This window comes from Phyllosticta citribraziliensis (assembly GCF_038025025.1).
Source record: "Phyllosticta citribraziliensis strain CPC 17464 chromosome Unknown J3D65scaffold_1, whole genome shotgun sequence".
Classification (NCBI taxonomy): Eukaryota; Fungi; Ascomycota; class Dothideomycetes; order Botryosphaeriales; family Phyllostictaceae; genus Phyllosticta; species Phyllosticta citribraziliensis.
This window is the reverse complement of record NW_027117338.1, coordinates 1,622,360-1,642,028: the sequence shown is the minus strand read 5'-3', so window position 1 is coordinate 1,642,028 and position 19,669 is coordinate 1,622,360. Positions and strand designations below refer to the sequence as shown.

At 55.9% G+C, this 19,669-nt stretch overlaps 10 protein-coding genes across 10 annotated transcripts; 5 read left to right on the top strand and 5 right to left on the bottom strand.

Moving 5' to 3' along the window:
• Positions 1 to 5: 5 nt before the first annotated feature.
• Positions 6 to 4,349, top strand: J3D65DRAFT_610018 (uncharacterized protein). The gene is made up of 3 exons (XM_066798754.1): positions 6 to 695; positions 759 to 1,157; positions 1,208 to 4,349. Exons 1-3 carry the CDS (start codon positions 425 to 427, stop codon positions 4,159 to 4,161), a joined length of 3,624 nt encoding a protein of 1,207 aa, XP_066659807.1. The 5' UTR covers positions 6 to 424; the 3' UTR covers positions 4,162 to 4,349.
• A 210-nt stretch (positions 4,350 to 4,559) lies between these two features.
• J3D65DRAFT_610014 (activator of Hsp90 ATPase) lies at positions 4,560 to 6,177 on the bottom strand. Its single transcript, XM_066798753.1, has 4 exons — positions 6,061 to 6,177; positions 5,590 to 5,860; positions 5,445 to 5,527; positions 4,560 to 5,380 (listed from the first exon to the last, which is right to left on the bottom strand). The coding sequence occupies exons 2-4, from the start codon at positions 5,810 to 5,812 to the stop codon at positions 4,694 to 4,696; spliced, it is 993 nt and encodes a 330-aa protein (XP_066659806.1). The 5' UTR covers positions 5,813 to 5,860; positions 6,061 to 6,177; the 3' UTR covers positions 4,560 to 4,693.
• A 551-nt stretch (positions 6,178 to 6,728) lies between these two features.
• Positions 6,729 to 8,440, top strand: J3D65DRAFT_25154 (sucrase/ferredoxin domain-containing protein). The gene has a single exon (XM_066794805.1). It carries the CDS (start codon positions 6,936 to 6,938, stop codon positions 8,289 to 8,291), a length of 1,356 nt encoding a protein of 451 aa, XP_066659805.1. The 5' UTR covers positions 6,729 to 6,935; the 3' UTR covers positions 8,292 to 8,440.
• Positions 8,441 to 8,468: 28 nt separating this feature from the next.
• J3D65DRAFT_610011 (Sucrase/ferredoxin-like-domain-containing protein) lies at positions 8,469 to 10,496 on the bottom strand. Its single transcript, XM_066798752.1, has 3 exons — positions 9,575 to 10,496; positions 9,435 to 9,509; positions 8,469 to 9,365 (listed from the first exon to the last, which is right to left on the bottom strand). The coding sequence occupies exons 1-3, from the start codon at positions 10,328 to 10,330 to the stop codon at positions 8,589 to 8,591; spliced, it is 1,608 nt and encodes a 535-aa protein (XP_066659804.1). The 5' UTR covers positions 10,331 to 10,496; the 3' UTR covers positions 8,469 to 8,588.
• Positions 10,497 to 10,716: 220 nt separating this feature from the next.
• Positions 10,717 to 11,779, top strand: J3D65DRAFT_610008 (uncharacterized protein). The gene is made up of 2 exons (XM_066798751.1): positions 10,717 to 11,177; positions 11,244 to 11,779. The coding sequence occupies exons 1-2, from the start codon at positions 10,814 to 10,816 to the stop codon at positions 11,540 to 11,542; spliced, it is 663 nt and encodes a 220-aa protein (XP_066659803.1). The 5' UTR covers positions 10,717 to 10,813; the 3' UTR covers positions 11,543 to 11,779.
• A 454-nt stretch (positions 11,780 to 12,233) lies between these two features.
• J3D65DRAFT_610005 (uncharacterized protein) lies at positions 12,234 to 13,591 on the top strand. The gene is made up of 2 exons (XM_066798750.1): positions 12,234 to 12,328; positions 12,389 to 13,591. The coding sequence occupies exons 1-2, from the start codon at positions 12,268 to 12,270 to the stop codon at positions 13,114 to 13,116; spliced, it is 789 nt and encodes a 262-aa protein (XP_066659802.1). The 5' UTR covers positions 12,234 to 12,267; the 3' UTR covers positions 13,117 to 13,591.
• Positions 13,356 to 16,389, bottom strand: J3D65DRAFT_610002 (uncharacterized protein). Its single transcript, XM_066798749.1, has 2 exons — positions 15,828 to 16,389; positions 13,356 to 15,776 (listed from the first exon to the last, which is right to left on the bottom strand). The coding sequence occupies exons 1-2, from the start codon at positions 16,181 to 16,183 to the stop codon at positions 13,493 to 13,495; spliced, it is 2,640 nt and encodes an 879-aa protein (XP_066659801.1). The 5' UTR covers positions 16,184 to 16,389; the 3' UTR covers positions 13,356 to 13,492.
• J3D65DRAFT_610001 (heme/steroid binding protein-like protein) lies at positions 16,374 to 17,615 on the bottom strand. Its single transcript, XM_066798748.1, has one exon. It carries the CDS (start codon positions 17,592 to 17,594, stop codon positions 16,527 to 16,529), a length of 1,068 nt encoding a protein of 355 aa, XP_066659800.1. The 5' UTR covers positions 17,595 to 17,615; the 3' UTR covers positions 16,374 to 16,526.
• A 90-nt stretch (positions 17,616 to 17,705) lies between these two features.
• Positions 17,706 to 18,546, top strand: J3D65DRAFT_610000 (uncharacterized protein). Its single transcript, XM_066798747.1, has 2 exons — positions 17,706 to 18,059; positions 18,117 to 18,546. The coding sequence occupies exons 1-2, from the start codon at positions 17,836 to 17,838 to the stop codon at positions 18,361 to 18,363; spliced, it is 471 nt and encodes a 156-aa protein (XP_066659799.1). The 5' UTR covers positions 17,706 to 17,835; the 3' UTR covers positions 18,364 to 18,546.
• On the bottom strand, positions 18,395 to 19,479 carry J3D65DRAFT_609998 (uncharacterized protein). The gene is made up of 2 exons (XM_066798746.1): positions 18,833 to 19,479; positions 18,395 to 18,778 (listed from the first exon to the last, which is right to left on the bottom strand). Exons 1-2 carry the CDS (start codon positions 18,990 to 18,992, stop codon positions 18,540 to 18,542), a joined length of 399 nt encoding a protein of 132 aa, XP_066659798.1. The 5' UTR covers positions 18,993 to 19,479; the 3' UTR covers positions 18,395 to 18,539.
• Positions 19,480 to 19,669: the final 190 nt, after the last annotated feature.

The following is a 19,669-nucleotide window of genomic DNA, read 5'->3' as shown; positions in this document are numbered from 1 at the left end:
AAGTGACAGGAGACAGGGCGACCCAACAAAGCGAGGCAGGCTGGGCGCCAGTCCGGGTGGCGGGGCATCGGCGTTAAGGCATACGCCGACAATGACCCGCCGCCCATGACATGACCCAGTGGCAGGCAAGCTGCGTTCGCCGTGATGACTTCGAGGTAGAAGCACATCGAACGCTCCGAGCTCACCTCTTCGACGCGGGGACCCGTCATCTCGGATGCTCCCTCTCATACCTGGCTCAGCAACAGCGGTTGCCCCCGATAAACCGCGACCTTGAGCTGTCCCCCTCCACGACTTGCCGCTCCCCAATCACCCCGACGCCTCCACAAGAAGTACAAGACTACTTGACCATCGACACGTTCGCGTTTGAGAAGCGGCGCCGCAAAGCCTCTCCATCCAGAATTGGAGAGCCTGCACGGAAAAGGCCATGTTCCATACCTTTACGGGATCCTCACGGCGCCCCCGCCAGGTCAATCTGTCCGGCCGGACCGCCAACCCATTCGCCGCTGTTGGCGCTGGTACAGGTACAGGCTCTCAAAGTGCTGTCGTCAGCGCGCAACAGGAGAGGGCGCAACGGCAGAAGGAGAGGGAAAAGCTGCAGTCGGCAAAGACAATACAGAGATCATGGCGGGGCCACCGAGTACGGAGAAGAGTGTACGCCCAGTTGCGGCAGGACTGGGATGCCACAGAAGCCTCTGGTGAGCTGCTGCATCCCATCCCCACAAAGTTGGACCACGTTCAATTGCTAATGTCTGGATTAGATGAGACTGAACCCTACGCCACCGAAGCAGAAGCCTTCTCCCAACTCCAACGCCTACTCCTATTTATAAACCTGAGCAACGAAAGAGACCTCGCACGATTGCGGCGATATTGCAAGCGCCAGATGGGAAACGCGTACTCGGGTGGACCGTGGCACACGGCATATATGCGGCTACAAAAGACCATACTCGATTCAGTAGAGCGCCAAGTAAACAAAGTGCTGGATGGTGGTGTAGACTTTGCTCCGCGGCTATCCATCCAAGGCCCCTCCATGACACTGTCGCTTGAAACTCTCTGCTTTTTGAATGAAATGATACCCCGGGAGACGGCAGAAAATTCCAAGCAGTACTACAGGGTGATGGGCAGGTTGATACGCGCGTTTGACGTTGGTTTCGATGGAGGCAAGTTTATCCCAGGAGCACTGGCTGTACCATTGCTGACTCTTGTGCAGAGACAGATGCCGAGCTTCATCAAGACCCGTGGAAGGAAGCAATACTCAATGCTGTCGTTTCACCTTTGCAAAAGTTTCATGCTGGCACAGCCAATACCTATGAAGCTTTTGCTTGTCTCTACCTCCCCTACGCTGGATTATCTGCAGGGCCCAAAGCTCGATTGTCCAACTCCAAGCCCAGAGCACGGCACGAGTGGCTGGACCTGGTGGCTTCGAGGCTGAATTACAAACTGCTTGCTCACTCCCTCGCCGAATGTTTCCGGACGTCCGAGTTCGACAACTACCACCTCAACTCTGCGGATCGGCTGGCACTTTTGACGTACTTCATCTACTGCCACCGATTTGCTCACAATTTCCAGAACCCGCAAGCTTACTCTTCAGACAAAGATTTTGTTTGCGTCGTTTCCAACCTGCTATCTTCGCTTTCCGACATCATGGAAAACATGCTAGAATCGAACGAGCAAGAAGAATCAAAGGTTAGTATTCTTTATCCCACCATCAACGACCAGATCATGTCTCTGGTGGACGAGGCGAGCATCCGCAGCCTCTTGGCCGATCGAACAAGCGGGTCTTTCACCAATGAAGCTCGGGAACTGGCGAGTTACGCGCTGACCTTGATCCGCTTCTTTCCCCGCCGAGGGGATGAAATACGCATGTGGTTGTATCTCGGGTCAAGCGCTGGACAAAGCATGCCAGCAATCAAGTACTTTTACCAGGCCGTCCGGTCGACCAGTGTGATGCAACAAATCTCGAGAGATTCGAGAGCGGCTGTTGGACTCCTCAAGGGCGAAAGGAAGGAGTCGCCCCTCCACGGCCAATGGCAAGCTCCTGGAAGACAACAAAATACGAACGACCAAACCAACAAGGAGTGGCAGGTGATTCTCATCTTCCTCGAACTCTTCATCTTCGTTCTCAAGGTCATGGACGACGACGAATTCTTCTCTGGCGGCAACCCAACAGGCTTTGAGACAGGCGCACGCTCCAGTCATGTGCGTGAAAATGCTTTGCCGCTCTCAGACGTTCGAGACTTGACTGGATTCTTGAAGAATCTCGGATTTGCCATGTATTTCAACGCCTCAGAAATTCTTGGTGATGACGAAAGAGGCAGGGAAACATCGGGGGGCATCAGCAGTTTCTTCAGGCTATCTGCTGCTGGTGCTGATGCGATAGAGGACGAAGAGGACGAGAAAAAGAGGAGACAAGAGATGCACACGATTGGCGGCGTCGCAGGCATGACGCTCGAGTATGTCAAGGGTCTGGTGACTGGACTGCTGCGCATGGTCTATGAGCGCGACTCTCGTCGCAAATTCCTTCCGGCCGACCACTGGCTCATGACTTCCCGGTTCGACATGGGCGGATTCATCTCAGCCGTTGTCCAAGAGGAAGAGAGCCGAAACAGGATCCAGGAGGAGGACAGTGAAGATGGCAACATGGAGATGGACCAAGATATTGACGGTCTGGAGTTGCTCGAGAACCCTCAGCTCATTGGGACTAGACGGACCCAGCAAGCGCGGCATCTGGAAAGACTGCAGAGGCAGCAACGCAAAGCAAGCCGCAAGAGATATCTTCAACTGGTAGCGCCGCGGCTGGAGATTCTGCAAAACATGCCCTTCTTCATCCCATTCACCATGCGGGTTCAGATTTTTAGGGAATTCGTAAAGTTGGACCAGATGAAGAGGAGGCATGGGCGCACTGATCCTGACCAGTGGCGCATGGCAATGATGCACGAGTTCCAGGGGCAAGACATTGGCCGGCATCACGCAAAAGTAAGGCGAGGGTTCGAGTTTGACGATGCCTTTGACCAGTTTTACCAGCTGGGCGACGGCCTCAAGGAACCCATCCAAATTACTTTTGTCGATAAGTTCGACACGGTGGAAGCAGGCATCGACGGAGGCGGCGTAACCAAGGAATTCTTGACCAGCGTCACAAGCCAAGCATTTGCACCGTCTGAGGACAGGATCGATCTCTTTGTCGAAAACGATGCCCACCTGCTGTACCCGAACCCGTCTTCGGTCGAGGCCACCAAGCACATCATGCGCACGGCCGGCGTGACCGAAGGCTCCCAGTTGTGGAGGGAAAGGATATCGTGGCTCCTGGCACGCTACGAGTTCCTGGGGCGCATCGTAGGCAAATGCCTATACGAAGGCATTCTCGTCGACATCAACTTTGCGCCCTTCTTCCTGCTCAAATGGTCGCTCACTGGCGGGACCAACAGCGCGAGCAAAGAATCAAGCTACCGCGCCAACCTCAACGACTTGCGCGATCTGGACGAGTCGCTATACCAAGGGCTACTGCAGCTCAAAAACTACCCTGGCAACGTCGAAGAGGACCTCTCGCTCTACTTCACCATCACCGACACAATCCACGGCGACGCAACCAAGACGATCGAGCTGCGTCCCGACGGCGCCAACACGCCCGTGACCAACGAAAACCGCCTCGTCTACATCTCGTACGTGGTGCGGCACCGCCTCCAAACGCAGCAGCGCGAGCAAACGGCCGCCTTCCTGCGGGGCCTCTCGTCCATGATCTCGCCGTCGTGGCTGTCCATGTTCAACCAGTCGGAGCTGCAAACGCTCATCGGCGGCACCAGCAGCAGCATCGACGTGGCCGACCTGCGGCGCAACACGCAGTACGGCGGCGTGTACGCCGTCGGCGACGACGGGCTGGAGCACCCGTCGGTGCGCCTCTTCTGGCGCGTCATGCACTCGCTCGCCGACGCCGACCGCCGCGCCGTCCTCAAGTTCGTCACGTCGACGCCGCGCGCCCCGCTGCTGGGCTTCGCGTCGCTGAATCCGCGCTTCAGCATCCGCGATGCCGGCAGCGATGAGACGCGCTTGCCTAGCACGAGCACTTGTGTCAATTTGCTCAAGTTGCCCATGTACAGGGATGAGGATGTCTTGAGGGAGAAGCTGCTGTATGCCGTCAATTCGGGCGCGGGCTTTGATTTGTCCTAGGTAGAGAGCTGAACGAGCGTGGTAGCATTGGACTGCGTCGTTGTTGAGATGATGGATGGTTGGCGGATGGGTAGAGAGACGGACGTAGAAGGGGGCGTGGTCGTCAATCAATCAACAGGATGGACTGGAATGGAGGCGATTGGTGGGCTGGTTGGAGTATCTAGATTAATGGAGACTTTTTCTTGTCACTCGACTCCCTCGCCCTTGTCATTCTGCCTGTTTCTCCTCCTGGTACTGACTGCGGGGAGAAGTCTTCAATGTCAACACCATTTTCCAAATGGACGTGCAGTTACTGAGTGAAGATTCAAGCACCACAGGATCCAGCCGGCTTCAAACGAGGTTCACTGGCATCGGTTGGCTATCCTTCACTTTGGAAAAGAGTACTCATGAATGGACATTGATCGTGCATGGCGTTCCAAGATATTGTCTATTCTAATCTTTGGTTCAAGCCAGCTTCACTCGTAAACGACGTAAGGTGCGCCAGGCAACCGACAACCACCTGCCCAACGACGATGTTCTATCCCTGACCCGTCTACAGGACGGTGCCAAAGCCAAACGTCGTCTTGATACTCCGGACGTAGTACTCTCCCCAGTTCTTCTTGGTGACGTCCTCCTGGCCGACGGGGACGCCTTCCCAGTCCACGCGCATGACCGTCACGGCGTCGACGTCGTTCTGATCAAAGTTGATGTTGAGCGTCGAGTAGTGGCCGGCGGGCCACTGCGCCAGCCGCCACTTTTGCACGATGCGAGAGGGCTGTTCGAGCTTGACGAACTCGCCGGCCACGTTACCGCCAAACAGCTCAAACTTTGCCCCTTCCTTTGCACCCTCAAACACCTTGGGTGGTGCCCGTGTGAAGGCCGCCAGCCGCTGCGGGTTGGTAAAGGTCTCGAACAGCTCGGCGGCGGTGGTGCGGAACTCCTCGTTGTCAGTCACGGTGGTGACGTTGACGAGAGGGCCCGAGCCGGAGGCGGCTGTGTGCGAGCTGCTCTTCGACTCTGAGCTGCCCTTGTTCACCGATGAGCTTTCGTAGACGCGAGCCTTGGTGAAAGTGGCCGACGGGTTCACGCCAGGTGCGTGTTGAATGTCTTTGCCGTGTTCAGCGACCAGAGCTTCCGTCAGCCCGGCAAAGCGTTGGCGGAGTTGAGGTACGAGTTTTGAGCGGACCAGATCCTTGACCGGTCTCTTGCTCGTCTCGTCTGCGTACAGATCTATGTCAAACTGTGTGAAGAGGTTAGCAAATGGACGGCCAAGGCTGAACAGTAACAGCACCTAGGGAACGTACGACGTACTCATCTTCCTCCGTATCGTGTGCTACTTCGGGGACGGTGATTGTGCCGCTCGCCTCCTGGCCCTCTTTATTCTTGCCTGCAGAAGAGGTCAGGTACCATTCAGTGCAAGAGTTTTCATCATCTGCGCCTAAGGCATACCTGAGTACTCGAGCTGCAGCTTCACATCGTAGATGGTTATGACCTTGCCCTTGCGCTGGCTAACCTCGACGTCACCGTCCATGCTGATGAGGCGGTCAATCTTGACCGACACGCCGTCATCCTCGACCGAAAGGCCGGTCAGATCCTTCTCGAGGTAGTCTTTGGCCCAGCTGCCAACATCCTTGTTGACCCAATGCCAGTTGTTGGGGTTGTGGAGGACCATGTTTGCGGTGGTGGATGGAGGAAGGAAGTGTCAGGGAAGGCTGTTGAGCTAATCATCGTCAGCTTGTGAAACAACAAGGCGAGGCAGTGATGAATGGAGTTGGAAGGACGCGATCAGAAGAAGGGAATCTTGTTCCCGCAAAGCTAATCCACATGCAAAAAGAGTACAAGTCTTTTTCGGCCTGGTGCCAGCGTGTGTCTCATCATGCGAACCGAGGGTAGTGTGAAGAACGAGAGGTGTTCACTTACAAGAGAATTGGGTGTGTGGGAGGCGTCAATGGATGTCGTAAGATTTGGAGAGTGAAGAGGTAAGGAAATGGGGTATCTTAAGGATTGCTGGTGGTTTTGGTTGTTGATGAAGAGATGAGGGAGAGCAGAGCCAGAAACTTCCAAAGTCTTCCAAAAGCAGCCGAGGAGCTGTGACCGCGGCGTATCCGCCGGCCCGAGTTGGCTCCGGCGTAGCTGACCTCACCCGACCCCTCTGCAGCCGCTTGCAAGGTAAACTTCGCAACGAACTCTTCACAACAAGAAATCGGCCAGGAGTTTGCATCGATTTCTGGCATGTGGCTGATGTTGAAGATATCTGCATCGGAATGGGTTGCCTCACCGCAGACTGCGGAGAATGCATGCATTCTGGAGCCAGCAGTCAGCATCACAAACATGGCTTAAGACGATGACGCTTGGAGTTTGATATCAGAGACGGATCGTGTCCCAGTGCAGTGCTACTGGAAATGATGCTGTATTGTATCCATCTGCTGCAATCCAGTGAAGCCAAGCAACACCAAACATCGAGACGAGCCGACCCTTGGCTCCCGGTCGCGTGCTGAAGCAGCCAAGGACGGGTGTTTCCTTTTTCCCCGTTAGATAGGCCAATGAGAGCCCAATCGCAATCAACAATGTTTTGCGCCCAATGAATTGTTTGACCCTGAACCGAAATGCGTCGACGGGCCACGAGTTTCGGGAGATCGACCAGGACAAGGTCGCCGCGCTTGGACCGGCCCCGCGACTCCCACGGACGGGCACTGCCAACCTCGCTCCCGACGTGACGCTCCTTTACCCACCCTTTCTCACCCCATCCTCCCCTTCGCGCAGTGCTGCGCACCATGTGATTTTCCTATCTGAACATGCGCATACCTTTTTTTCGCATCTGGTATAGCAGCTGGTACACTGTTCTCTTTCTAATCCTCGTAGTTCTGCTCTGCGTCTCTCCCGGCGACCTCGTCTACCAGGCCATTCGCAACCACTCGTACCCAAATGCCTTCGTCGTCGGCGGCGTCTACCTCCTCACCCTCGTCATCGTCGGTTTCGTCTACTCCAGCCGCCTCTACACCAATAAGACGGTGCTTGCCGCCATACCAAAGTCGTACATACCAGTCGAGTCGGGCGAGGTGGGCAAGAATGTCCGCCGCATGATTGTCAAGGGCTTCGAGCGGAGTGCCTTGATAGCTTGGGACTCGCGACCTCGGGATTTGAGATCGGAGCAGGTTGGCGACAGCGTCGAGCGTCTGTCCTCTCCAGACCAGAGCCCGCCTGCTACCAGCAAGACGGACAAGTTGGACGATGCGACAGTAATTCCCATCAACCCAGCGGCGCCACCATGGGGGCACATTTCACATCCAGGCTGGTCCTCTCCGAGCGCAGACAGCCTGCCAAACCTTCAATTTCGTACCGTGGTTGCCGAGCTGCCAAACCTCATCGAGGCCAAAGCCGTTTCGCTGGCGCCTCCCGATCCGGCCTTTGCTTTTCCCAACCTTCCCGAGGGCCAGGTGATACCCGATGCTCGGATTGTGTCCTTGCTGCAGCGACCATCATCCATGGGCCTCCGCGACTACATTGCGCACCTCTCGACATTCGGCCTCGTCAACCCGCCGCAAGTCGGCGCCGCGTTCCTCGCCCGATACGAATATGCGCGCTTCTCGACCGACGCACTGGGGGAAGCACAATTTCAAGAACTCATGGACCTCTTCGCGCAGCTCCTGTCCGGCATGATGGAACTATCGCCGCAGCTCGTTGCCGACTTGCATCGCGAGGTCGAATACAGCCCCACCAACTCCGACTCGGTTAGTCTGGCATCATGGCAGAGCTCCTCATCGACGGGCAATAGCACCGGCTCTGCGATTCACTACAAGACGCCGCGCACCGGTCCGTACACCGAGTCGGTCTACACGCGCTCGACGACGTCGACAGCAGAGGGCAGCATTGGCGGCGGCACGATGCGCACTGCGCCGTCGCACATGCCAGACCGCCGCCCCTCAGAGACGGTGTCGAGTATGCGATCGCCGCGGACGCCGACGGCGGAATCTTTTGCGTCGGCGCCTGCGTTTCGGTCCACGCCAATAATGCAGCCGAGGAGGCAGGGCTCTATTGACCCGGCTCGGTCTATTTCGAGTTCCAGTTCTAGCGCGAGGAGCGTCATTCGGCTGAATCACAACCCGAGACCCGGCGAGTTACCCTACTTTTACCAGCAAGAGGACGGGTGAGGAGGTGAACGAGAGTGCGGATACCACTGAAAAAGTCATGGCTATACCAAGCTTCGATGTTAGCCGACTACCACTCTGGACTTGCTCCAACGCTGGATCGATTCATCAAACCGGCCCAGTTCGATGCCCAAAAATGGACGCGCTTTTTCGCCAAAGTCATTTGTAAAAATCATCTGTATAGGAAGTCAAAATATTCGACTAGTCTCCGGTAGCTCTAATATCTAATGTCCGCGGTTCGCGGAAAACCATCCAAATCGCAACAAGAGCAGAAAAAAATATGCTTCTACGTCTCCTGGACTACCAGCTTATGAGCTGCCTACTCCTGTCAAAACCGCCTCGAAGCTGCCGGTCCGGATCCAGCAGCTTGCCTTGCAAGATGGTGTACTTGACAATATTCTCGCAGTGTTCAGGCCGCACGCGGGCTAGCCACATGCACTGCGCCGCCTCTCGGTTCTCCTTAGCCGTCCCGTTGCCCTCCTTCTCCGCCTCCTTGTCTCCATTCTCCTGCGCCTGGCCTGCGTGCGCCGCGGCAGATCCCGTCCCTACGCTCCCTGCTCGGCGGTATATCAGCACGTTGGCCGCGTACTTGTGTCCACCGACGTGGTTGATGAAGTAGATTCCGACGCCACCTGGTCGCTCGTCGTGGAGGTCGCGGTACAGGCCGAGGGGCCGCAGGTGCCGTTCGAATTCTCGCCGCAGGAGAGGCGCGGATTGACCACAGCGCGCGTCACGCGTCTTGTGGCTGCAGAGGAGGATAAGGTAATTGTGAGGGCAGTCCCGCACTACCAGAGGCAACGTCGGCTGCGGCACGGGTTTGGAGGACTTGGGGGACTTTGCGGATTTGGCAGAGCTTGAAGAGGTTGGCCGTGGGAGACCGTCTAGGGGTTGCGTATTTGTCGGACCGGTGCTGATGTGGGTTTGAATGAGGGTGGGAACCGACGACGGCGTGACGTTGTCGACGAGAGTAAAACTCGGAAGCAGTAGCACTGTCGTGGGGGATTCGGCGCCGTCGGGGACGGCCGTGTTGTGGACTTCGTGGGGAAGAGGCATGTCGGAGGCCGAGAGCATCATTTTCTAGCGCCAGGATTAAGCAAAAGTTCGGGGAATTGTTTATTTGAAGGCTTTGGAACGCACGAAACTTACCCCATTAGATGGTTTGATGCCACACTTGTTGACCGCCTCCATGATGCTGCCCTTCTCGTCTGCCACATCCCTGACCTGCAGTCAATCATCAGAACGCCTTTCCGGCTGGTTCGCCTCTCCCCAGAATGAAGACAACTTACCCAGTCCGTCTTGCCCGTGGCGACAATCAAGTGCGTATCCCAGCCACTGATGTTGCCGTACATGTTATCGCCCTCGTTGACGCTCCACTTGCGCGGGTACTTGATGGTGCAGTTTGCGCAGTCGCGCAGGCAGTCTTCGCCGTCAACGGCCGGGTCCGTGACGGGGAAGAGCTCGCCCGCCTTGGGCGCTTTAGAGAAGCCGTCTTCATGCTGCGCGGAGCCTGAATGCGAGGCGACGCGGCCCCATAAATTCTTGAGCGCGGAAGCCATGGCGGCGCGGAATCCAGATTTCGAAGGAGAAGGAGATGGGGGGAAGAGGAGGAAAAGGAAAGAAAGGAGGGTTGCCGAATTGGCGTGGACAAGGCAGTATTTGAAAGGCAGCAGCAGTAGCAGCAGCAGCGCAGGAACGCGCAGGAAAGATGCGGGTGGAGGTGTTGATCTGATGGGACGCTGTTGGCGGGCGGTGATTAGATTGATAAAAAGTGCGGAATTTGGCGCCCCGCGACGGAAACAGGGGTCATATCTCCGAACGAGCCGACGGCCGACGGATACACCGACACAACAAGTCGTCGAGCGCGAGATTGTCAGCACCGGGCCGCATCGACACAGGGTTCCGTCGAGCACGCCTTTTTTGGAACCGTTGAGCTCAAGCTGTCTCCATGCATTGTCTTGACTTGTTGCTGCCTGCCTGTCCTCGGTGCTAGCGCTTCGACCGAACCGCCCTGACTCCGAAGCCTCTAGCTCGGCCTCGGCCATCGGACGCGCTTCTTTGTGACCACATGCCCCGCCACAGTCCCGTCTGCTGGAGGACAAGTTCCGGCAATGACATCGCGCGTCGTGCTCGCGGGGGCCCCGGATCCCGAACGGCTTTCGTGGGACGACAACTTGTTGCTGTGTGATTGGGTGCCAGCAATTGCGCGCTTCTTGGATTCGACGGCTGGAATGCCGGCCACTGGCGCCAGCCATGATCGTGACCAGGACATACAAGAAGAAGCTCTCTATCGCTGGCGTAGCGTACCGCTGGCAAAGACACGGCTGCAGACTGGACTCACGCAGGAATTCGGGTCGCTGAACGTACAGCAGTTCCACGGAGGGTTGACCCAGAGGTCTGTTGATGAGACTGCCATTGGAAACAGCATTTTGCCCTCAACGACCACTCAGCCATTGCGTGGGACCAGAGGCAGAAATGGCGGAGTGGAACAAGACGACGAGGAGGAGTCCCGGTTCATCGAGTATTCAATGGCCGTCCATGACACCCTTCTTTCCTCGCAGCTGGACCTAAGCCTGAGTCCCATGGAAGAAACCACCATGCTCGACTCCTTCAACAGCGACATGTATATGGATCAAAGCAATATATCCCTGAGCGAGACGACCCAAACAGACGTCCGACTACCGCGGGCCATCAAGAACTTGTGTGAAATACCCAGCGCTGGGCACTTGAAGAGAATCATCCCCCAGACCATCGTCGTCAATCTCATCGTGGGCGTCATGTCGATTCTCCCTCCACATTCCAAGCAGACACGTTATGGGCTTCGAGACATGGCTGAGATCCTCGTGGGCGACGAAACGGGCATCGGCTTCAAAGTCACCTTTTGGTTTCCGGCTAGAGAAAGTCAGCGTGCAAACGGTGGTGCAAGAGTGGCCCCTACTGAGCCCCTGAGAGACGCACTGGAGAACCTCCGTCTTCAGGACGTCATCTTGATCGAGAACGTGGCCCTGGACTCCTTTCGAGACAAGGTGTTTGGATCCAGTCTGCGGAAGAGCATACAGAAAAACCAGACCAAGCTTCAGTTGCTCGCCAGGCATGGAGTGGACAAGATGGGCGGACTGGCATCAGTCGAGAAGGCGGCAAGGGTGAAGGATTGGGTTTCGAGCTTCGCCAATCCGCACGGAGACGCAGTGGGCGCCGCAAAGGACGGCGGCTGGAAAGGGCAAGAGTTGTCCCTGCCACCCGACACTCAGGATTGAAGTGGTAAAATTTCCCGAATCAGTGTCGTGGGATTTTCGCTTACTGGCGTACGACAGCGTACGAGAATTGTTCGGATCGATACCTTTCCCCCTGGTCTGCCAAGGCGTGAGAAGAACTTCTGCGGACGACGCTTGACTGAGTGATGATATCTCATGCCCATGAGAGGCTGCTATGTTGCAATGGCGCTATAGGCGACCGTCGTGACAGCAAGGCTGCTTTGCAGGCCGTGAGTCACAGACCTGACGAGTCTTGCAACCGGAACATCTCGCAATACTTGGCGATCTTGGTCCTTCCACCCCACTCTATCCAGATACACTCGCAAGCCGCCACTGAAAGCGGTGTTCAAAGATAATCATGGCAAGTCTTGGCAAGTGAGTCACAGGTGTCGAATAGAACGCCGCTATTTGCAAGCATCGCACGTGTGTCTCGGCGTCAACAGCGGCGCGGGAGGCAAGGATTGGTCCCTCCGCCATAGGGTAGGGTTTTCGACTTGTTTGCAGCTCCGGCGGGAACGCCAACCCAAATAGGCTGGTACATGCGAAACCGCGGGGCGCTGCAAGCTTCTGGGGTCCTGTTCACTGCGTTTGCTCATGTTCTAGGGTGTGGTAAAGCTATGTGACTCCAACCATCAGCCCAGAAACCATGAGGGCATATAAGAAGCCGTTGTGTCAACCGAGGGAACACTCCACCAATACCTTTGCGCCGGTTTCTCACGACTACGAAAATGGCCGATGAATCATACGCTCCCACCCCTTCAACGACATTCAACCGTTACAAGGAAAGAGGTATTTTCCGACCTCCTCAAACCTCAAAAGACAACCGACAACTTACTCACCAACCCACAGGCTCCTACGATGTCGAGACTATCCACAACATCTTCAACACAACGAGCGTAGTGCACGTCTCCTTCCTGCCCTCGCCCGATGACCCATTCCCCGTCATCCTCCCCATGATCGGCCAGATAGGGACCTACCCGGGCGACGACACCGCAGAGGCAGCCTGCTACCTGCACGGCTACGTCTCCAGCCGCATCGTGAAGCTCAGCGGCAGCCACGACGACCCGGGCTTCCCCGTATGCGTCACGGCGACCAAGGTCGACGGCTACAAGCTCGCCCTGACGCCCTTCCACCACAGCTACAACTACCGCAGCGCCCTGCTGCAGGGCCACGCCGCCCTGGTCACCGATCCCGCCGAGAAGACCTGGGCTCTCGAGCTCATCACCGACAGTGTCGTCCCCGGCCGGTGGGCGCACTCGCGCCCCCCTGATAAGGGCGAGCTGGCCGCCACGCATGTCATCAAGATCTCCATTGTGGCGGCGAGCGCGAAGGACGCTGCTAGCGTTCCGGCTGACGAGCGCAAGGACTTGCGCAACGAGGCTGTTGCAAACGCCTTTTGGGCCGGCGTTGTCCCCGTGTGGGAGTGCTTTGGCGAGCCCGTTCCCGCGCCGTATAACAAGGTGAAGGTCCCGGACCATGTTGCCGAGTTTGTCAAGAATGAGAATGCCAATTCAGAGGAGTATGCCGTGTGGGCGGCGGGAAATGTGCCGGTAAAAAAGAAGAGGGAGGACGAGTAAGGAATTTGTTGAGTCCTGAGAGGCTCCATCACCTGCTACTCTATTCAATGGCTCAAGGAGCATTCGTCAACTCACGGCTAGACTAGACGCGTAGTCTTAGGAGGCTTCATCGCCTGCTACTATATCCAGTGGCTCAGGGAGCATTCGTCAAATCGGTGCTAGACGTGTAGTCCTGGGAGGCTCCATCGCCTGTTACTTTACTTAGTAGCCCAAGGAGCATTCATCAACTGCAATAGAGAGCAACATTCATTGAGTTCGTCGTAATTTCTACCCATTATCTTCTGCTCGATTGGCCCCGTACTGTATGTAGCTAGCATGCAAACTCGTGAAGCAACCCACCCGCACTTAGCAACGACGCCTGAACCGCAATAAATGACTACTTCCGCCGTCTCCTGAACCTCAACTCATCGCCACTATCGTCGTCGTCATCTTCGACCGATCGCAAAGTAGCACTACGAGCGCTCCCGAAGGCGCTCTTCTTACTCGACGGTTCCTTAGATCCATATGGCGGACCCATGGCTGGCCTCTTCCCCCTCGAACTCGCCGTCGAATTCGCAGTCGAAGGCCGGAACGAGTCGCCGACGATGGTCTGGCTTTGAGATTCGCTGTCCGGTGTGTGGCGGTGCGACGTATTTCTTGACCTGTCGCTCCCAAAAGAAGATTGGTCTTTGGCACCTTTGGCCATGGACGCGATGCGCTGGTTGCGAGCTTCTCCCGCAATTTCTTCGGGTTCGACGTTTTGCAACTCGACGTCCTCTCGCGCGCGCGTCGATATCGAGCTGACTGGCCCGCTTTGCTGAGAGGCGCCCGTGTTTGAGCGCGGAGCTCGGCGGCGGAACGAGGGACCGTCGTCGCCAGAGTCGTCGTCTCGTGAGCCCAGCAGCCTGTTTCGAGAGCTCGCAATCGTTGCGAGACTGCCCCTCCGCCTCGAACTGTCGCGATCAGGTTGGTCGCCAAGTAATTCATCGTTGATTATGTTGGGATCCTTTTGCTTGACCTCCTCCAGACGAACGATGACTTTGCGGCCGCGTAGAGGGGCTTCGTCGTTGGGGCCTCCGCGTCTCCGCTTCCGAAATTTCTTGAAGTTCTTGCGTCCGTTCCATTCTGCTTTCCAGCGAGCACTGTCTGGATTCTCATCACCTCTGTCCAGCCGGTCTTTGCGTGGCTTCACTTCCATCTCTTCAACTTGTGCCAGATTCCTTATGGATCCTATGTCCATTCCCTCGAGCCCCTCGCGCAAAGCCTCTTCGTCCTCTATTCTCTGCTGCTCTTCTTTCTGAAGCCGCTCCTTGGTCAGCTCTTGAACGTTGATTTCTTCGACTTTCTTCTTGCGCGATTCGAAGGGAAGTTTGGCGCTCGGCTTGGCGCTCTTTTGTCCTCCATCAGAAATCGGTTCAGAAGTCGGTGTTCCCTCTCCAGAAGACGTCTGGAATCCTTGCTCGATTCGCCTCCTCTTCATAGCGGCCGAAGCGGGTAGGATTTTGTCCACCTTGTTCTCTCGGCTTTCAGTGGACTCGACGACCGTATCACCTTCATATGGTCTTTTCCGGCCTATTACCGCTGGGGCCTCGGAAACATGGCGAGATGGAGCGGAAATCTGCGATTCTACAGGTGACGGCTCATCATGGATTGAGTTGCCAACTTGTGTTCTCCACCCACCATCTTCTGGCGGTGGAGGTAAGCTCGAAGATTCAGAAGGGTCAAAAGTGTCAAATCCCTTGAATCGCGAAGTCGTGACAGCACGGCGGAATCCACGACGCCTTGCTGTGGGCTGCTCAGTCCTTGTTTCAGGTGGTGGCTCGGTGCTCGGAGGCGGCGCAGAGGATGCTGGTGTCTCTCCTGGTTGCTGTTCCTGGGGCGTAGGAAAAGGCGTACCCCCTACGGACTCTTCCAGCTGCTTCCTCAGACCTGTAGCGTCGTTCATCACGATAGCATCGAGGAAGTCGCCTTGTCTGATGCTTCGCTGTCCCAGTATAATGTCGGCAGCCTCGACGATCCGTGCCTTTTCAATGTCATCATCTCTGGGGCGAACCAAGACAACGCCTTTGCCTTCGCTGCCATCTTCGAATTCTCCCATGCCGTTTTCGCCTGCAACGCTCTTGATGTACTGCACCACGTTTTCCGCTCTTGTAGACTCTTCATCAATGTCGTGGAAGAGTGCTTTCCCACTTCCCTGCTCAATGACCGGAGCAAGATGTGCGTACTGAGAGTCGTCGGTGAACACGAAAGTGTACCCCTTGAAAACACTTTCGCGCTCGGGATTGGGCCTGAACAGCGCAGCGTCCCTCGGAACCGGCTCCTGTCCGACGTCCGGTATGAAATCAGCTTCGTTTGGCCAATTCGCATCGAAATCCAGAGCCAGAGCACTCATTGGCTGTTCTTCGTCTTGAGCGACCTCTGGCTTTGAAACTTGTCGTTCCAAAGCATCCAGCCATGCAGATGTCACAATCCATTTTCCGCTCACCAGCGCCTGTAGACCCTTGGGAGTATTGCGCTTGCTTGCGATGACATGCGTTGTGTGTTGGGGCTGAAATCTTTCGGTGAACTTGACGTCGCAGCTCTCGAGGTGTTCTTGCATGTCTTGCGAATTGGCTTGCTGCGACTTTTTCTTCTTGGCCTTTTGGGAGCTGAGGGTGAGGTTGACAGGACGCCATTCGAGTCTGGGGTGATCCAAGTCAGTCAAGTCTAAAATGTCCGGTTGGTTCACGTACCGCCACAGGTCTTTGCATTGGCCCATCTTGATGGAGTGCACCTCTTTTCCCTGAGTCTTCGTCGCTATCACCTTTTCGCTGCCCGTGAATTTGTCGCCGTCGAGTTCCGTTCCGAATTTGCTTCCAAGATCCCTCAGAACAACTTCTGACTTGCGATCTGGCTTGCCACCCACATCTGGCTCAGTGTCCTTGACTTGAATGACCAAGTGCTTGCGTGAGAAGCTCTTCTGCTCGGGGTACATGTAGCAGTTGGGTCCTGAATGATCTTTGCCGCGGCCAAAGAGGTGCTCTGTTCCTGGCGACAGCCAAATGCGTTTGCCGCCGAGGAAATTGCCCTCGTTCGAGAGGAGCCACATTGTGCGATTGGTTATGTTGTCATCGAGATGCGTCGTCGAATGTGAGCTCGAGGGTTCGGGTTGAAGGAGGGTGTAGAAGGTTAGTTGCGGGAGACGCGCTGGCGATAGGCAGACGCGAGACGCGCTAGGGTCCAACGCGCATCACATGATTACAAAATCGCCAGAATGGAAAGAATGCTCCCTATCCATCTCGCAAAAGACTGGAACCTTTCTACAAATCGACAATCTTCACGTCTCAATATGACGATAGTGATCATAGCGTGGGTGTTGACAAAATTTCATTTGAAACCGCCTGTCTTGGGTATCATGGATGGAAAAAGCCCGCGAACACAACCCTATACATTCAATCCATGTCATCCAGACTTCCTGTGGTCTCTTCCACCAAAGGCTCTGGCACCAGGATGCCCACGACACATTCACTCAGCATGTTGTCCCAGTTGACCCAGGGGTGAACTTCGTTGAACAACCTCTCCCCGTCCTTTCCAGCCGCTCTCCTCAACTCTCCTTCGCCGCCAGGGTGATATGGCAAATAGGGTGTGATGTTGTAGACCTTGCCTTGGTATGCAGACCAAGCTGGCATGGTTTGCCCAGTTTGTTTGTTCCGCCGACCGTTGTGTGCTTTCAGCATGGACGGGGTTACGCGCTGGAGAGAGGAAACGCCAGAGAGGTTCGAGTTGGATTTGACAAGAGCAGCCCAGTCGAGAGGGGAGTGTCCCGGAGTGAGCTGTACTTTTTGCCGAGGGTTGGGTGTTTTTATAGGGGCGGTAGCTGGAATTCCGAGAGAATTCGAGCTAGGTGCGGCCGGTCTTCCTCGGTTAGGCACGGGTCCGGACGAAGGGACTCGAAGGGAGGACTGTGGAAGACGAGGAGGTGGAGGCATGAGCTGGGAAGCTGTCTGTTTTGGCAACGGCTTCAACGTGGGAGGCTTCATTGCAGGTGGCTTCATGCCCGAGCCAGATGCACGTTGTGCAGAATTGACGGCGGGAAACTGTGGTGGTGGCATCTTGTCCTCGTTATCCGTATCCTCCGAGTCGCTTGTGGCCAAGGAGAACTGTGGTATCGTGGGTGGGGCCGTCGCCTTTGGCGTTGTGGGGGATTCGCTCCCTTTGTCGCTAGGGACGGTCTCGATCTTGGGTAAATTCAACGGACTCGGGCCATGATTCGCGACAGAGCTGTCTCTCGCTTCGATGACAGCTTGTCGACTCTCTTGCTTTTGGGAATCGTTGGGAGCTTGCGGCTCGTCGGTTGGATCATCTCGAGTCTGTCCGTCGAGGGCGCCTTGATTTCCAGTCCCTGACGGCATGCGACGCCTCGAGAGTTCTCGGAAGAAGTGCGCCAGCCATGCTGTAGGCGGGTGGCGATAGAATAAGAATGTCGCAGAGACCAAAAGTAGTGAAATGCCAAAGAGCATGGCGGGGGTTGCGGGGCGACGCGTGTGAGAAGAAATAACCAAAGTCCGGTTGGCTCGCGGCCGCGGACAAGGTGCAGGTGGTGGGGCGCTAGCGGCGAGTCATGGATCATCAAACACTTGACTCGCGACGTCGTCATCGACCACGTTCAGGTTCCAAGCTGCCACGGAAGCTCCAGCTTTGCCAACCCAGTTTCTGTCTTGTTTCGCCCAAGGAAACGACACTTGAGCACCGGAATAAGCCATGCACGCTCGCATCCTGCCGCGAACCATCTTGAGACCAGCGCGTTTCGCCGTCTCGCCTTTGGCCCGCCGATACCGCACAAGCGCGAAACTTCAGACACCCCGAGTAGCTGTCACCAGCTTCCGCCAGCTGCATCAACCCATCATTGCTCGGCGGGGAGCCCAGATTCAGAGCTTCAGCAGCAAGAGGACAGCAGACGAGGTCGTCGATGACATACAGGAGCTGTGAGTCACCCCGGACTTCCAACATCTCCATGAAAGCATCCATTGACAAATACACAGCTATTCCACTGCCCGCGACGAGTTCGAGATTGCTGCTGAAGAGACCGAGGGAAACACTGTGTATGCAGCCGACGACCGCGCCGCAGCTAGGGAGGCTTTGGACAAGCTGAAAGAGAAGTACGAAGCTGTGGTTAATGGCACGGACAGTTCAGTAGCGGATGAAGTCCGTCGCAGAGTGGGGCAAAGGATTAGGGAGCTAGACAATGCGGTTGTCGCGTTGGAGGAGCAAGCCACACAAGGGGATTAAGGGAGGGGCATTTCAAGCGTCAAGACGGAGGGAACAAGATACCGGGTTCATATTTTCTTCTGACGAATAGTCGGTCGATGCAATAAAGGGCCGTCTCTTTCGATTGATAACAAGCATTCCCCGCCATTGTACGGAGAATAGCACGGCTGTGGGTAGAGTCTCATCCGCTGATGGTTCTACAACTCATCTTTCGAGACTCCTTTGATACCCACAAGCTCTGTCTCAAAGATGAGAACGCTGTTTCCGGGAATGGGTCCAATGCCCTTGGAACCATATGCCCATTCCGGCTGGATTGTCAACTTTCTCTTCTCGCCAGGACACATGTCAAGAAGTCCCTGATCCCATCCTTTGATCACACGGCCGCTGCCGACTGGGAAACTGAGCGGCTGGCCACGATTGTAGGAAGCATCGAATTCTGCAATCATTGCGTCAGCCTGCACCAAACATTCAAATTGACGCGCTCGTGTACCTGTGCCATCCTCCAATGTGCCGCGATAGTGGACGTCAACCGAGTCTCCGGCGACGGTCTTGCGTTTGCACTCGACCTCGTGAGTAACCTCAATGTGAAGAGGCTTGTCCAGAGCAAAGACAAGCGGGAGGAAAGTGGCGATCAGAGTGATGAAGCGCATGATGTTTGATTCGGTTGTCCGAGAGAGGTTTCGGAGTTTGTTGCGGTGGTGCTAAGAATCGGAGCTTGGACACGTTGGCAGACCGCGTCCGGCGTGCCTGGCTGAGCTCGTCTACTCCCTGTCCCCCATCTGATACGATCAACCTCTGCAACGAATCATCTCCAACCCACAGAGTACATTATGACGCGAGCCATCTCCGCCGCCTGTTTCGACCTCAGACGACACCAAAGGATCCGGTACCGCCGGACGCGTACATGTTGAGCCATGACCTCAGGCAGCACTGCAGCCACCGACAGCGGATGAAAACAATCCTGTTGCCACGAAGGTTACTTTCTGTCTTCAGTGAGCAGGGACGCACTGTGGGTGTCGAAAGAAATGAGACTCCCTGGGTTTATACAGCTGCAGAAACGAGCGACGATTCCTCGAGCGCATACGTGATGGAAGACGACTGCTCCCAAGGCGCCACCGCGGCAGTAAACGAACGCCCCCCGCTTCATCTCTCTCTCGACCATTTGTTCATGGCCAGATGTCCTCGGATTTTCCGACTGCCTGAAAGTTGACCAATCGCCCAAGCGTTCGGTTTCATTGCACAATCCCCATCTTCAGAATTATCGCTCTGCGTACTCCGTATAGGCTATGATGATGCATCATGGAACCGACAAAGATGAGTCCCGGAT